The sequence below is a fragment of the Dipodomys spectabilis genome, unplaced genomic scaffold (genome assembly GCF_019054845.1).
Source record: "Dipodomys spectabilis isolate Male_0828 unplaced genomic scaffold, ASM1905484v1 ptg000233l, whole genome shotgun sequence".
Lineage (NCBI taxonomy): Eukaryota > Metazoa > Chordata > Mammalia > Rodentia > Heteromyidae > Dipodomys > Dipodomys spectabilis.
This window is the reverse complement of record NW_024870910.1, coordinates 7,088,435-7,105,399: the sequence shown is the minus strand read 5'-3', so window position 1 is coordinate 7,105,399 and position 16,965 is coordinate 7,088,435. Positions and strand designations below refer to the sequence as shown.

General features: G+C 55.6%; 2 protein-coding genes across 2 annotated transcripts in view; one reads left to right on the top strand and one right to left on the bottom strand.

Annotated features, from left to right (window-relative positions):
* Nucleotides 1-588: 588 nt before the first annotated feature.
* Nucleotides 589-5,755, top strand: Rlbp1 (retinaldehyde binding protein 1). The gene is made up of 7 exons (XM_042698582.1): nt 589-600; nt 723-851; nt 2,405-2,609; nt 3,388-3,566; nt 5,037-5,195; nt 5,281-5,391; nt 5,537-5,755. The coding sequence occupies exons 1-7, from the start codon at nt 589-591 to the stop codon at nt 5,693-5,695; spliced, it is 954 nt and encodes a 317-aa protein (XP_042554516.1). The 3' UTR covers nt 5,696-5,755.
* Nucleotides 5,756-7,879: 2,124 nt separating this feature from the next.
* Nucleotides 7,880-16,965, bottom strand: part of Abhd2 (abhydrolase domain containing 2, acylglycerol lipase) — a 52,655-nt gene continuing 43,569 nt past the window's right edge. The window contains exons 8-11 of the mRNA XM_042698494.1: nt 16,236-16,346; nt 15,881-15,950; nt 14,932-15,016; nt 7,880-13,217 (exon numbers count right to left, since the gene is read on the bottom strand). Of these exons, the coding sequence (XP_042554428.1) occupies nt 13,021-13,217; nt 14,932-15,016; nt 15,881-15,950; nt 16,236-16,346 (463 nt within the window). The 3' untranslated portion in view covers nt 7,880-13,020. The remainder of the gene's footprint in view (nt 13,218-14,931; nt 15,017-15,880; nt 15,951-16,235; nt 16,347-16,965) is intronic.

Here is a 16,965-nt window from a genome sequence, read left to right as displayed (position 1 = left end):
GTAGCAGGCGGCCCCCAGGAGGAGCTGCTCACTTGGCAGGTGAGTGTATATCGGGGGGGCCTGCCTGGGCCAGGGAGCCCAGGGCAGGGGTGAAGAGGTGGGCATGGGGAGGGGTCCGGGAGAGCCACATCCCAGGCTGCCTGGCCATTCTCCAGGGCTGGCCAGACCACCCTTGTCCTGCAGCAGACCCTGGAGCTGAGAACATAGTTGGGCTCTAGTTTATTTCTGGCTGGATCAGCGAGTCGCCGTGGCTGAGGTGGGGGGTATTTGCATGAACCTCTTCTGCCAGCATAAGCCCAAGGACTAGGCCCTTCAGAGCTACCTGGGAGCCGTGGCTCAAGTGGTAGAGCACCAGCCCTGAGTGAAAAAGCCAAGTGAGAGCACAAGACCCTGAGTTCAAGCCCCAGTGCTGGCAAGCACTGAATGAATGAATGAGTGAATAAACAAATGCGTACAACACTGCCCAGTGCGTGCTCACTTTTGCATTCCCCTCCTCCTCTGCGAACCCCTGCTAGCTCCTGGAGACCAGCACGGAGGCAGCAAGGCCCTTCTCTTCTCTTCCCCAGGACGCGGAGTCCCCAGAGGAAGATGTCAGAGGGGGTGAGTACCCCCTCCCCGGGACTCCTTCCCTGCTTCGCTAGCATCTCTGCTCACGGAGCCCCTCTGTGGGCCTTGGGCCCTCACAAGGAGGGGCCTTCACAATGCCCCACTCGTCCGCTCAGGTGGGCTCCTTCCGCTTGGTCTCCGAGGAGGAGCAGGTGCTGCGGGCCCAGCTGCAGCAGCTCACCACTGACGACCACGGCCCCGTCTTTGGCAGGTGCAGCCAGCTGCCCCGCCACACCTTGCAGAAGGTGAGGGGGGGAGGGGAGAGGGGAGGGAGGCAGCCTCTGGAGGCAACATGGGATTGGTATGGAGAACAGGTGTGGAGTCTGCAGGACGTGCAGAACCCACGTTGGTCTGGAAGCTGTCCTGGAGGCCAGGCCCGCCTCGTCCAGGACCACAGCCTGAAGCCTCTGGGATGGCTCCCCAGTCCAGAGCCAGACATGAGGAGCACTGGTTAGGAAGTGGTTGGCGTCAGGCCCTGAGTTCAAGTCTTGGCCCTGAAGGGAAGAAAAAAAGTGGCACTGGACAGGCAAGAAGCACGGGTTCTAGAGCCGGTTCCTTCTTCTAGCCTGCTGTGTGCCCTTGTACACACAACTTTCCCTCTCGGTGCCCCGCTCAGAGATGGCCAAATGGTGCTCAGTACAGGTTGGCAGAGCTGACTTGGAGCTGCAGGGGAGAGTGCGGGGTGGGCTAAGCTGGGGCTCTCTGCTCCTGTCTGCATCTCTGGGCATCCTCACTGGAGGGCGCTGACAGCCCCCCCACACCTGACTCCTCCTCTGCCAGCTTCCCATCCTCCTCACGCCACCTGGGACTCTCAGAGCCAGGGAGGCTGCTAAGCCTGAGTCCCAGCTCTTCCCCTTTCTAGCTGGGTGACCCCAGGCAAGATACTTTGGCGCTAGGAGCCCCTGTCTGCTCATCTGAGAGACAAGAATAAGAATACCAACCATGCCGCGGTTAGTGGCTCATGCATATAATCTCAGCACTTGGGAGGCAGATGCCAAAGGATTGAGAGAGGCCAGCCTGGGCCATATAGTGAGATCCTGTCTAAACAGACAAACATCACCACCACCACCACCAGAAACCCAGAATGGGGCTGGGAAGGTGGCTCAGTGGTAGAGTGCTTGCCTTGTATACATGAGGTCCTGGGTTCGATTCCTCAGCACCACATAAACAGAAAAAGCCAGAAGTGGCGCTGTGGATCAAGTGGTAGAGCACTAACCTTGAGCTGAAGAGCTGAGGAACAGCATCCAGACCCAGAGATCAGGCCCCATGATGGACAAAAAACAAAACATAAACCTAGAATAAAATAGAGCCCGTGATCGATGGTGGTAAAGATTAAAAACCATGATACAGCCAAGGCACCTGGAATTCTGGCTCCTCAGGAGGCTGAGAACTGAGGATCGTGGGTAGGAAAGTCTGTGAGACTCTAATCTTCAACCCACCACCAAAAGGCTGCAAGTGGTGGTGTGGCTCAAGTGGTAGAGTGCCTGCTCTGAGCGATAAAGCGAAAGGACAGTGTCCAGGCCCTGAGTTCCAGATCACTACCAGCGCGCGCGCGCACAGACACACACACACACACACACACACACACACACACACACACACACACACACACGACTTAGCAGAAGGGCACAGAAGGCACCAGCAGTTATTGCTGGCGACACCTACCATGGGTGGTGCCCTGTGAAAACGGCCAGGACCAGCAGTTTCACCTCACTTCCTTCCAACACCCAACTCAGCAGCCCGGATCTGGAGTGGCAGGCGTTGAGTGTGTGCACACTGTGTTTGCACACTGTCCCAGGCCAAGGATGAGTTGAATGAGCGGGAGGAGGCTCGGGAGGCGGCGGTCCGGGAGCTGCGGGCGCTGGTGCAAGAGCAGGCCGCGTCTGGGGAGGAGCTGGCCCGGGCGGTGGCCGACAGGGTCCAGGGAAGGGATGGCGCCTTCTTCCTTCGCTTCATCCGGGCTCGCAAATTCAACGTGGGTCGTGCCTACGAGCTGCTCAGAGGTGAGGCCTGGCTGGGGGTGGGAGGAGGAGGGGAGGGCGGACGGCCGTTGGGAGGGTATGTGGGGGGGGGCGGGGCTGTCCACCTCCTTCCTGGCATGGGCAAGGACCCCTTCCTGCGTGGGCAGGTCACACGGCGACGGGGATACAGATGGAGCTGTGGACAGTAGAGGTGCAGCTAGAATGAAGGAGAGCCTGTGTCTGGCTTGGCATTTGGGTTTTGGTGGTGGTGGTGGTTGTGGGGCTTGAACTCAGGGCCTGGGCGCTGTCCCTGAGCTCGTTTGCTCAAGGCTAGTGCTCTACCAGTCTGAATCACAGCATCACTTCCTGTTGGTTAATTGGAATAAGAGTCTCAAGGACTGGCCTTGAACTGGGATCTCAGCCTCTTGAGAAGCGAAGAGCCACCCGTGTCCAGCATGGAGTTTGAATTTTATGGGGGGTGAGGGGAGCTCTTTCCCAGCGCTGCCACACCCCCTCAGCTGGCCTTGTGCCCAGTTCCTGCGGCAAGGGGTGTGGAAGGCATGTCACCCCCTGTCCAGGATGCTTCCTCACGCTGCACAGTGCACAACAGCTTCGCAGCTTGCACCTCATGGGGCTGCCAGGACAACTGGCTGAGCTGGCCAACGTCTATGTCTATGTGTGTAGAGATACAGTTGTCTCGAGTTTGAGAGGACAGCTGGGGAGGAGCAGGAGTGAGTCCAGGTCTCCGACTCGCACCCTGGGGTGGAGGGCAGCTAGGGCTGGGATGGCTCCCTAGAGGCCTTGCTTCTCCCTCGTCCAGGTTACGTGCACTTCCGGCTGCAGTACCCAGAACTCTTCGACAGCCTGTCTCTGGAGGCTGTCCGCTGCACCATCGAGGCCGGCTACCCTGGGGTCCTCTCCAGCAGGGACAAGTACGGCCGGGTGGTCATGCTCTTCAGCATCGAGAACTGGCACGCTGAAGAAATCACTTTCGATGAGGTCCAAGGGGGCTCCCCCACCCCTGGGCGGCCCGGCTCCCCCTCCGACTCTCTCCCCTCCCACATGCACTCACTCCTGGAGCCTTAGGAGGTCTGTGGGAGACGGGGGTGGGGGGGGGTGGGGGGGGAGGGGGGAGGAGCCACCACATGCCACAAGCAGAGAAGATTTGTGGCTTGTGCCAGGGCAGCTGGAGAGGCCCCCGCTTTGTAAGCATGGTGTCTTCATCATCTCCGCCCAGTGCCGCGGGTGTGGGGGGGGGCACAGCAGCTGGGGGGGGCCGACAGCAGAACAGGATCGGTGACGCAGGGCTGAAGGCACTTCTGGAAAAGGCAGGCTCCACTCTACTCAGCAGACTGTGTCCTTTCTATCTATGTGGGTGCAAGCCGCTTGCCCAAACCCTCAGAGTTCGTACCCAGTGGAAGAAAGAGGGTTTGCCCATTGAGAGAACTTTGGGATGAGTCATGCAGCCTTGACAAAGACTTCTGAATTAGAAAAGATGCTCCAGACTTGTGTTGGAAAATACTGTTCAGCTGCTTCCATATAATGATTAAATGTCCATCTTCATCTGGGCGCAGGTGGCTCACGCCTGTCATCCTAGCTACTCAGGAGGCTGAGCTCTGAAGATCACAGTTGGGAGCCAGCCCAGCAGGAAAGTCTATGAGACTCTCATTTCTGATTAGCCACCAAAAAGCCAGAAGTTGAGCTGTGACTCAAGGGCCAGAGCACTAGCCTGGAGTGGAAAAGCCAAGTGAGAGGCCCCGAGTTCAAGCCCGTATCGTTATTGAGGAAACCTGATTTAGCACTGAAGCTCCTCTAATGGACAGCTGTAAAAAACATCTAATTTTCGTACCATACACACACACACACACACACACACACACACACACACACACACACACGTATCACTAACGAATTTGAAATCATCCATAATTCTTATACCCAGATACTTTTGCCACTGACGTTTTCCCATAGATTTTTTTTTGGGTGGTTGTAGAGCTTGACTTCAGGGTGCATGCTTGCTTGCTAGGCAGATGTTCTACCATTTGAGCCACTCCTCCCGTCCATCCTTCAACCTAGTTTTCTAGGTAGACACCCACAGACACCAAGATTTTTCTTGTAAAGTGGAATCCTACTTTGATGTGCACGCCACGCACGTTTCCTGGCCATCAGAGGCTTCTGTGTCGTTTTTAACGGTCCCTGAGTGCCACAAGACTTCAGTCTACCACAACCTTGCCAGTCCTTTGTGGCACACTTTGGTCCTTTCCAGCAGTGCCCTCATTGTAAGAGCGTGGGATAAACGCCCTAACCACGGATGGAATCCTTCAAGGTTGTCCTGTGTACATTCACAGAAGGGGACCATCTGACATGGAAGCCCTCCAGCCAAGGGACATGCAGTTAACTGTCCCCTGGGACCTGAGCCTTAATTACCTTGGAAGGTCAGGTCTGACGCCCCCTCTTCTCCTGCCCCAGATCTTGCAGGCGTATTGCTTCATCCTGGAGAAGCTGCTGGAGAATGAGGAAACACAAATCAATGGCTTCTGCATTGTCGAGAACTTCAAGGGCTTTACCATGCAGCAGGCTGCGGGGCTGCGGGCCTCGGATCTCAGGAAGATGGTGGACATGCTGCAGGTGAGGTTTGGAACCTGTGCCAGGCCGGTCCTCTCTCACAGCGGGGGAGGCCTGGGTCACAGGGGATCTCTCTCTGTCTCTGCAGGATTCCTTCCCGGCCCGGTTCAAAGCCATCCACTTCATCCACCAGCCGTGGTACTTCACTACCACCTACAACATGGTTAGGCCCTTCTTGAAGAGCAAGCTGCTGCAGAGGGTGAGTGTGAGCCTGCCCAGGGCGCGTGCGCAGTGAGGGAGGGGGCATGGGCGTGGTGGAGCGCTCCTGTCCCTCCTCCCCTCCACGGCCCCGCCCCCAGCCTCAGGGCGCCTCCTGCTCACCGGTCCTCCTCGCTTCCCTGCAGGTCTTTGTCCATGGAGATGACCTCTCAGGCTTCTTCCAGGAGATTGCTGAGACCATCCTGCCCGCTGACTTTGGGGGTACACTGCCCAAGTATGACGGCAAGGTGGTTGCTGAGCAGCTCTTTGGCCCCCGGGTCCAAGCTGAGAACACAGCCTTGTGAGCATGCATCTGGCCTGCGTGGGAGCCCTTGGTAGTAGCATCCTGGCCCTGCCCCGCGGGCTGGCTGTCCTGGACTCCAGGCTGGGGAGCCTCAGACCTCAGGGGAGCTGGGGGTCACCTTTGAGGGTGGGAGTGGCAACGCGGCGGGGATGCCTCTTGAACAGAACTGCAGGACACACTACCTTGTGTGCGGCTGGGTTTCAAGGCCGTAGCAAGGCCTGCTGGTAATTCCCTCTGGAACGTCTTCGGTCTGTGAAAGCAGGCCAAGAGGGAATGAAAAGCACCCTCACCTGCTTCCAATAAAAAGCAACTAGTGAAAGGGTTTACGTGGACATGATTTGGTAAACACAGTGATCTTGGTGCTTATAGGCAGGTGAGTGATTTTCTCCCAGAATCCCAGTGGGGAGCGGCTTCACTGTGGGATGGCCAGTCCTCCTGGGTCAGGTGCGATTTGATGTACATGCCAGCCTGTTCTGTGGACTCCTACTGCCCCCTGCTGGCCGTGTCCTGCCATTGCCCTGCTTGGGACAGGCTGTGCAGATGTTAAAACCTGACTTGCTCAGCCCCACAGGCCTGTGTGTGCCCTTTTTTTTTTTGTTTTGTTTTTTGTTCTTTTTGTTTTTGTGTGCTGGTCCTTGGACTTGAACTCAGGGTCTAGGCACTGTCCAAGAGCTTTTTTCTTTTTATCGGTCGTGGGGGCTTGAACTCTGGGCCTGGATGCTGTCCCTGAGCTCTTCGGCTCAAGGCTAACGCTCTACCGCTTGAGCCACAGCTCCACTTCCTGTGTATATATATATTTTTACTTTAGTTAATTTTAGAACAGACAGGATCTTGTCCTTTTACTTGGGCGAGCTTGGGCGGTGATGCTTCTATCTATACTTCCCAAGAATCTGAGATTACAATGTGAACCATCGCACCCAACCTTGCCTTAGATATTCTAATGTACATGATCTGACATATGGCCAGGCACCAGTATTTTTCCCAGTCCCCTAGGTAGCTCAGATGTAATTGCTTAAGCCCTGTGCGTGGACATGTGAGGGAAGGTTAGTTTAAGAGACCATACCATGTTAGGCTTCAGTGGCTCACGCCTGTCATCCTAGCTACTCAGGAGGCTGAGATCTGAGAATCATGGTTCAAAGCCAGCCTGGGCAGGAAAGTCTGTGAGACTCATCTTTATTTAATCACCAGAAACCCTGAAGTGGTACTGTGGTTCAAAGTGGTAGAGTGAAAGCCTTGAGCAAAAGAGCTCAGGGACAGTGCTCAGGCCTCGAGGTCAAGGCCCACATTAACCAAAAACAAAAATAAAGAAGGCCATACCAGCGAGTATCAAATGCAAACTTTGAAGTTGGGCTCAAGGCGGCTAGGTTGCTCTGGCCTTGTCTCCAAGAAGTCCATGTGACAAGGCAGCGGCCACAGGCTCCGTGTCCCAGAGAAATGAGCAAATGGGGCTTAGGACTATTTGCAGAAGTAGCCCTGCCAGCAGGCAGGATGGATGTGGGCGAGCACAAGAAGGAAGTAGTTAGCACCTGATGATCTTCATGATGGCCACAGCGCCTGTCAGCACTTCTGAGCCCAGGGATGGGCCTGTACACCCAGGCTGTCCTCCAGACTCGGCAGACAGAGGCTCCGGTGCATAGCTGCGCCTCGGGTGGGGGGGGGGGGGGGGCGGGGAGCGGCACCACGGGCTGGACACACACCTGCTTTCTATTCTGTGGCGGAAGGTGATTGCTGAGTGAGGACCAAGTGGGCCAAACCAGAACCACTGCCCCAAATAACACCAGCACCTTGGAGAACACTTTGTGGCTCAATGGCCCAGGGCAGGCATTCTTATTACCTTATAAGCTAAAATGGTGTTTTGAAGCTGGGTGTGGTGTATGCCTGTAACCCAGCTACTTGGGAGGCAGAGACTGGGAGGATGGCGGTTCAGGGCCAGCAAGGTAAAACGTTTGTGGGACCCTCTTTCACGGCCAGCAGGGCCCAGTGGTGTGAGCCTGTTGTTCCAGTTATGTGGGAAGTACACACAGGAGGGTCATGGTCAAGTCAGACCCTATTCCAAAAAGTAACAAGAGCAAAAAGGGATTAGGAGAGTTGTAGCAGCTTAGCAACGGCAAAACCCTCATTTCAATCCCCACTACCACCAGAAAAAACCATAAACAAAAACACTAGACAGGCCACACAAACCGTGTTATGTTTTTAGTCTTTATTTTTTTAAGTAAAGAAATCCCATTGAATCAAAGATAAGAAATTACAGTTTTTGTTTGTAATGATTTTTTTTTTACCACCACACAGAATCAAAGTAGAATCAAAAGTAACATGAGAACGTAAAACAACCAAGGACACGACTGTTTAGTACAATTTCTTAATAAAGGTAAATATCCTCATGTTTAGAAAAAATTGCATTGCTAGTTGCAAACCTTAAATGCCTCCGCCCTGAAGGATCCTGTCTTCCACAACACCCCTGCCCCAAAGATCCAGCCGCACAGGGACTTTTGGAACGAGAACTCAACACAGTTTGTTTTCAGGGTAGCATCGGCGATTTCGGAAAAGCACAAGAGGACAAAACCAAACCCAACCCAGAATCAGGAATGTGAGATTGATGCTTCTAACATCAATCTGCACACAGCTCCGCCAACCTATGGGGGTCTCATGTGGAAAAGGAGCGATGTGAACCCTTCCGGCCATCCCTCCCTCCGTCCTTCGGCCCTTAGTGGCGCTGGGGCAGCTGCAGCAGCCAGCGGCAGGTGAAAGGTGAGGTGCAGGCGGCCCCTTCGCGGTGGGGCAGACCCAGCCGGCCTGGAACTGGGGTGGATTTGTGCTTTAGCAAAAGAAAGACCCAAAGAAACATGGCAAGCAGACACACTCTAACTCCTGACCTCCACCCCCACCCCAGGACAGCCAGGGGGAAAAGAAGGCTGGCACAGGGAACAAGGGGGTCCTACGTGGGAGGCGACTGCCCGAGGCCAGGGACCAGCAGTGGACTTCCTCAATGATGGCAACAGTGGGTTTCTGGGCCAGTGGGGACCGGAAGGGAGAGAAGCTGGGTTATGGATTTCATGACGGATTGCGAGGCGTCGGGCTAACAGCTGAAGACCTCCCGAATCTCAGGATGGCAGACTTGGTCCTCCACAAAGAAACCAACTTCAGCTTGCTCATCGAGGGACACCCGAAGACGCATGCTAGGAAAAGCCTGAACTTCCAAAGGGGCAGCTGCCCCTGTGTGCGCGTCTGGGAAGGGCTGTAGGGTTGAACTGTGTCTCACTGCCCGGGGCGGGGCCGTGATTGTGGGGGGAGGGGGGTTGCAGCCACCCCAGGGGGGCCGTCGAAGACCCCCTCGCTCTGGATGGTATCTGACTCCTGCTGCCTGCGGGGGGCGGGGAGGGGGCGGGGAGGGGAGGGCAGTTCCCCTTCTCTCAGCTAAAAGTACAACTTGGCGAAAGCAATTCCAACTTTTAAGGGGGAGGGGGTGCTTCCCTCCGCTTAGGGAACAGATAACTTGCCTGCAGTCACTTGACCCTTAAATGCCACGGCCAGGCCAGTTTTCATGGCTTTTGGAAGCATCTGAGCAATGCAACGTGGCTTTGAACGAAAGTAAGGCCAAGATGATGGAGGAGCCACAGCTGAGGCGTTTGGGCCTTGCTCTGGCTCTCTGGGATTATTTAGGCCTGGGAGGTGGGGGTGTCACGTGACAAGGACCCTTCCCGTCCGCTGTAGGATGTCCTGGTCTGGCTGTGGGTTTGAGCCTCGTTCACGATGTTGCTGTAATGCCAGGGGGGCTTCCAAAGCAAGTTAAGGCTTCGTGGCAAGGATGACAATTCTGGGTGACGCTGGGCTGGACGCTGCAATGGAACGCTTTCCCTGCCAGCCCTCCCGTCCGCGGGCTTCCTTCAGCAGCACGGGCTGTCAGGGGTCCTTAGCGCTACATCAAGATCGAGACCACGGGAACAGAAAGGCCGCTCACATCTCCGACACCTGCTGCTGGCAGACACACACAAGAACACACACCCCGCGGTTTCCCCGGAAGTCTAAAACCCATCTCAGATCACCCAGACACAAAGGCAGCTCTCATCCAGACGCCAGGCCTCGGACAAGCTCGGCGATCCAGAGTTCAGCGCGGCCAAGATGGTCTGGGAATGAAAGGCTGAGCAGGAAGCGCTTTCTGACGGGTGACGCGGCAAGATGGCATCTGTCTCTCATCTCAGTGGCCAGCACCTGCCATGGTCACGAGACCACCCAAGGACACAGGTGACAGACTTGGAAAAAGAAGCCAAAGATGGGGCCTTGGACGGGGTCCAGGGCTCTAATGAGGAAAGGCTGAATGCACAACTCCCTCTCCAAGGGCCCCCCGGAGACGATCCAGCCCGGGGCTGTGGCCCAGCTGCGTCCACCTGCCGCTCTGGGGAGGCCAGGGCCATGGCCGGCACAGGATGCCGAGGAGGATGGAGCCGTCTTAGCGATGAGCTGGGAGGAGTTGGAGGGACCAGTCATCACTAAGGTGACTAGCGACACAGGGGAGCAGCCAGACCTCCCGGACACCACGTCAGGAAAGCAAACGGAGCTTACGGATCACAGTAGCCGCAGCCTGCCATCTCTGCTCCGCGTGAGGGCTGTTGGTACAAATTCGCCCAAACCCACCAAGACCACGGATCTTCCCCAAGTCTGCAAACCTCCCTTCTTACATCACTGCTTCGGAGAGAGGCCAGTTGTTCTTGAGTCCGACAGTCCTGATGTGACTGGAATCAGCATCTCCAAATTGGGGGGGAGGGGGACAACTGGGGAAATGTGGGTCCATCTCCCCTTTGGCTTTTAACATGGTTCCTTTGATTTTAAAGAAGAATGTTCCAGCACTCTAGAAACCCAGTCTTGTTTTAGGCCAGACAGGACCTCAATAGGAAGAAGAGCAGTCACGTGGCCATGAGGAAGTGGCGCTCCAGGCTCACCCTGCACTGGGAGCTCTGTGCCCTGGGCAAAGAGACTGCCTGAAAGACAGCCTCAGTCTCAGCTCGTTCCCAGGCCTGTGGGTCTGGGGCCTGAATGAAGAAAGGGCCTCAGTTCGTTTCATGTGAACCAAAATGGAATGTGAGTGCCATTCAGTCACACATTGAGATTCCAGCTGGGACGCGTCCTCCCTCCGGGGGGCTGGGGGTTCCGGCTGTGCAGTGGCAAAGTCCATACCCCTGGGGGGCAAGGACACTGCACCCCCATCAGCGCTGCCAGCAGGCAATGGGACTCTTCCCCAGAAGGGGGCGCTGCTGGACCGCTCCCTGTCAGTAGGTGGCGATGGGGCCCCAGGCGGATGAAACGGGATTCGAATCTGCTGAATTATTGCTTGGTTCACCTATTTTCACAAAAAATCTGGAGGAATGAAAGCAAGTGCAGTCTGAATCTTTTAGTGTGGTCGGAGAGAGGAAAGAGTCAGAGGAGAGGGACTGGCTTCCAAATGAAGGGGTAGGTAATAAAGTGCTATTTTGTGCTAAAAGAACATAAAAAATGCATTGGAGAAATGATGACTTGGGGGAAAAGCAAAATGCAGGGATCTGGTGAACATGAAAAAGGAGACCATGGCAGAGTTGAGAGCCCAGAAAGGGAATCTTCTGAGCCAATGGCTGTGTCTCGTGTTACTTAGGGTGACCTGGTGATTGTCAGAAAACAACTCAGGTTATGGAAGTCACAGCCACGGCCAGGGCCTGAGGTCAAGCTGCCAGCGGCCAAGACCAGGTGTTCCGGTGGCTCCAGTCACTGCTGAGACGCATGCGCAGACCCACTCCCGACATTCCAGTCTGTCCTCCAGCCCAACGAGCATCTTGTTACGGTGTCCAGCTGACTTCCCTCACAGTTCTGTCCAGTTCCAGGCAGCCGCTGCTGGCTTTCACAGCACTAGGCTCTTAGCTTCTCAAGAGCTGCAGGGCTGCAGGCAGGAGCTCTTGAATCCTACAGTGACGTGTCCGCCTCAAGAGACAAAGGTGTCACAGAGGTGCCTGGGCAGGCAACACCCAGGAGCTAGTCCATGAAAGCTGCTTGCAATCAACACCCGCCTTGTAGGTCGGATACAATCTTTCTTCAAACTCAGATCCGGCTTTTGAATTGTTTGGTATCAAAAAGCCAGAGGTAGAGGGGCCTGGGTTCAAAAACTAAAAATTACAACTGAGTGCTTTAAAGCTCCTCCTCCCCCACAAATCTCTTTACATGGACGGGGGGAGGAGCGAGAAGAGAAAGACACATGAGGACATTTACATGCTTAGATGGGAGCTAGCCCCGGGCTGGACTGGAGGGGTGGGGGTGCTCGCCCGAGCGTCAGCACTGTGACTCTGTCACCGGACTTCAGAACTGGTGGTCACCCTGGTGAAGCCCCCCGGTTTCATCACTGAGAAGTAGTAGAGCCAGGGTTCAGCCCACACGATCGCTCACACCCAGGGCTATGGGAGAAAGTCACCATGTAATCCAAGACCAGCTAGGGTCCTGGGTGGGAAAGAGACACTTGGTTATAGGAGTTCAACAAAATGAGCCACCCATGGCTCCTGATTGAGAAGGCGCTGGAGAATCCGGTCCCCAATCTCTGCCTGGTGATGAGAGTCCCCTGGGGCACTTGTTAAAAATTAAAATCCCCAGACTCCTCCCATCCCCCCACTCAATCAGCCTCTCTGAGGGGAGGGGCCTGGGAGGCCAAATTTGTAAAAAGTGCCCCGTGCGACCCTCTGCAGCAGTAAGCCAGGACTGAGAAACCGGCTTGCAGGTGAGGGAGAAAGCTGGCTAACAACGGGCGGGAATGGGTTTTAATCTGCCGTGCTGGGGATGGAACCCAGGGCCTGGAGCCTGCCTGGCAAAGCCCCACCCCTGAGCTCCACCCCGGGGCCCTTTCCTTTGCCAGGTAAGAGACAGAACTCTGAGCCCTGGAGGCCAGGTCCTTGGGCTCCCAAGCTGAGCTGTGCTGTGGGCACCGGCCTGGCTTGGCGGTGCACAGTGGTCACGCACAGTGGTCACAAGGTGACACGTGGTCAGGGAAAAGCCTTCCGATGGGCAAAGCAAAGCTGCAGTTCAGACACGTGTTTAATAGGGAAACTAGATGTGACTGGCTAACAAGAGGTCGGACGCTGAGATTCGACAGGAGGCGTGCCAGGTCGCTTGTCCCCATGGCTAACAAACTGGATGGGGAAAGCCAGTAACTAAGCACAAAAATAACCTGCAGCCCCAGGGAGAGCCGCCTACTTGACCCAGGTATGCGGGTGGATGGTCCTGTCGGCTGACGGTGTGAGGTCCGATCCGGTTCACTGAGACAGCGGGGAAGGACGCGGCTTCCGGAGGGCTGGAGTCGCCGGGAGTCCAGCGGCCTCACTCCTGCTCGGCCTCCACCTGCTCCGTGTCGGAGCACTGGGACTTGTTCCGTTCCCACTGGCAAATGGCATCGGCGTACTCCACCACCAGCTTGTCCATCCACGTCAGGGGCTCGGGGAACAGCACGGACCCCTCGAAGAAGCCCAGGTGGCCCCCATGCAGAGGCAGCACAAACAAGACGTTCTCCCGCTTCTCTGCAGGGACAGGGGCCGAGTTACCGCCTTCTCCTGGCTCCCCGTGGGAAGGGGGCTGCTGGGGCACCAACCAGTTTAGGGGCAGAATGGACACTGGTTCCAAGAAGTTTTAGAACTCGAAGTGAGTCTCAAACTTAGCTGTAGATTTCAATTACCAAGGGATAATTTTTTTTTCCTTTGTGGTACTGGGTTTGAACTCAGGTCCTCACACTTGCTAGAGAGGAGCTCTACTGCTTGAGCCATGGCCCAAACCCTATTTTTGCTATCTTTCAGATAGGGTCTTGCTTTTCTGCCAGGGCCAGCCTGGACTGCAATCCTATTTGTTTCCCAGGTAGCTGGGTGACGGGCACGGACCACTGTGCCCAGTTTTTTTTTTGTTGTTGAGATAGGGTCTTGTGAACTTTTTGCCCAGGCTGACCTTGAACCTCAACACTCCCAATCTCTGCTTCCTGAGTAGCTAGGATTACAGACATGAGCCACTGGGCCTGACTCTGGGTCCAGGCTGTCTTCAGGCTGATTTGATCAGACTCTGGTGGAGGAGTGGGGGCACAGGAGAGGACCTGGGCACTGGCATGGCTGAGCCTCGGGGGATGGGCTGTGCTTCCTGCCCTGGCACACCTGGCGTAGCTTATTAAAATGCTAGACAAGGAGAATTCGGTGGAACAATTTTCTTTTGTGCCAGGCATTAATATCCAAGACTGAGACCTAGCTTAAGGCTAAGTTTTTTTTTGGTGTGTGTGTGTGTGTGTGTGTGTGTGTGTGTGTGTGTGTGTGTGTGTGTGTGTGTGTGTGTGTGTGTGTGTGTGTGTGTGTGTGTGTGTGTGTGTGTGTGTGTGTGTGTGTGTGTGTGTGTGTCAGTCGTGGGTTTGAACTCTGGGCCTGGGTGCTGTCCCTCAGCTCTTCAGCTCAAGGCAAGTGCTCTACTGCTTGAGCCACAGCACCACTTCTGGTTTTCTAGTGGATTATTGGAGATAAGTCTCACAGACTTTCCTGCCGGCTTGGCTTTGAACTGCAATCCTCAGATCTCAGTCTCCTGAGTAGCTTGGATGACAGGCGTGAGCCTCCAGCGCCCGGCTCAAAGCTAAGTTTTGACAAAGGATGCCTGGGCTCTGACTGCTGCGTGCTCAGTGTCTACCCCAAGTGGATGGGCTACTTGGCTCGGGGCTTACACACACGGTGCTCACTGAGGTGGTCTGTGGGCGTGCTACTGCAGACGTGGGCTGCGGAGGGGGGGACAGCATCCTGGGGGTGAGGATCCAGTGCAAGGAGGCATGGAATGCCCCCTCCCCTGCTCTGCCCTTTCCCTTCTCCCCCCTCCCCTGCTCTGCCCTTTCCCTTCTCCCCCCTCCCCTGCTCTGCCCTTTCCCTTCTCCCGCCTCCTCTGCTCTGCCCTCTCATTTTGCTTCTCAGGACAAACTTTTAAGTGCAAGTAGTTCCTTCGGTCCGATCCTCTCCTTCTTAATGGAACTAGAACTTAGGGGCAATACTTCTGCAGAATACCAGGACTCCTCCAACACTTTTGGTGGGAGACTCAAGGATGCCTCTCCTCCTGTACAGGGACATTCTGGAACGTTCTGCCCAGGCCCGCCTCAGCCCCAAGATGAGCAGACGAGGCAGAGTAAGAACAATGCCACCGGCTGTCCCTCCCCAGAGAGGCACAGTGACAGGGTTTGCTGTGGCGATGTGCTGAGAGGCCGGGGCAAGGAGCACTTACCTGAAAGAGACTTGGGGATGGTTAGAAGGCTTTCATGCACCAGCGGGTCATCAGCTGCATTCACCAGCATGAGAGGCACATAAATCTGCGGCGACAAAACAGAGCAGATGAAACACAGATACCCCTTTACACTATCACATTCACCGATCATCGCTCCAATTCACTACTAGCCCTCTGTCTGTCTGTCTGCCTGCATGCCTGTCATCTTCATAGAGAAATTTGAAGTTTCAGAGCTTAGTCTTATGTACAATGTTTATAAGATATACAATGGGGCTGGGAAGGTGGCTTAGTGGTAGAGTGCTTGCCTAGCATGCACGAAGCCCTGTGTTTGATTCCTAAGTACCACATAAACAGAAAACGCCACAAGTGGTACTGTGGTTCAAGGGGTAGAGTGAACTAAAGAAGCTCAGGGACAGTGCCCAGGCCCTGGGGAGAAAAAAAAAAAAGATATATAATGGCCAACAACAACAACAAAAGGCCCAGGATGGCAGGAAACCTACATGAACCCCCTACAGAGCTCAGGCAATATTACACTATCAAAGGAAATTTAAGAAAAACTCAGGCACTGCAGTGATTTCTAGGCTCCCTCTAAGTCCAGGAGCAGCATGGTATAAGCGGGAGGGTCTGGGATTAGTGGACAGTGGTCACACAGGGAGTGACTTTGGCTCAAGACAAAATCCAAGTGGGTTCAAGTGGTAGAGGGCCTGCAAAGCAAGCATGAGGCCCTGAGTTCAACTCCCAGCAACACACACACACACACACACACACACACACACACACACACACACACACACACACGGGCTAGAGCAGGGCTGGTCACTCAGGGCCTGCAAAGCAAGCATGAGGCCCTGAGTTCAACTCCCAGCAACACACACACACACACACACACACACACACACACACACACACACACACACACACACGGGCTGGAGCAGGGCTGGTCACTCACCCTGTGCAGGTACCTCATGCAGCTCTCCTCCTCATAATACTCCTTCAGGGAGTTGTAGCCATGGAACTTCCTGGAACATACCAAGAAAAAAACAAGGCAAAGCCACCTGTCATCATGTCGCAGCGATCACCCTTGGGTTTGGGAGGAGGATGCGTGAGCAGCCGTCAGGTCTGGTTCTTGTACACATGTGTCATCGACAGGTGGCCGAGTTGGGGGGTGGAGCCCTGGAAATGCTAATGAACCAACCCTATGGTGGCTCTAATGTGCCAATAAGCCAGCCTCGAGGTGACTGGGCAGTGGGTGGGGCAGCTGAAGAGCCCCCAAGCCCCTCCAGGGGAGGGCGCCCTCCACCTACCTCATCACGTTGTCATCGATCTGCGTCAGGGACGTGGCCGTGTAGAGCCGGCTCAAGTCTGTGTCCTCCAGGCTCTGGGGTTTCTTCACGTGGTCTCCAAAAAGAGCTTGTCTGGAATGAGACACAAAAGCAAATGGGGTACACAGAGGCCGTGCCCAGGTCCTCCGAGCTCTCCAGTGTGGCTCAGGACCCGGGTTCAGGGTCACACAGCCGGGAGAAGCAACGAGGTGGAGGAGGAGCAGCTGGGTCTCAAAGGAGCCTCCTGAGAGGGGGGAGGAGGGGGGGAAGGAGGGGGGAGGTTCCGCAGGCCCAGTGCAGCCGGAGCGGGGAGAGGCAATCACAACGCACTCATCACTGCCGGGCACTGCTCCAGGCACCCGGGGGTTGGGCCAGCAAGGACCGAGTGCAGGGGACGCAGAGCGGGCGAGACACACGCCAGGAGGCCTGACCCGGAGCCTCCTGGCGCCAGGCTGCTTGGCGAGGGTGACAAGGTCAGGCCACCTCAGGGCGGCCGTCCTAGTGGAGAACGGCGGACGTGGTTCCTGTCCTGGGCTTAGTGGGAATCAGGGTGGATTTTTGGAAACTGAGGCTGGGAACCAGGGCACACCAGGCAGGACTACCACTTAAGCTGCACCCTCAGACATGTTTGCTTTCTTTCTGTCTTTCTTTCCTTTCTTCCTCTTTCTTTCTTTTTGGGTTTGGTAGTGGGGCCTGAACTCTGGGCCTGGGC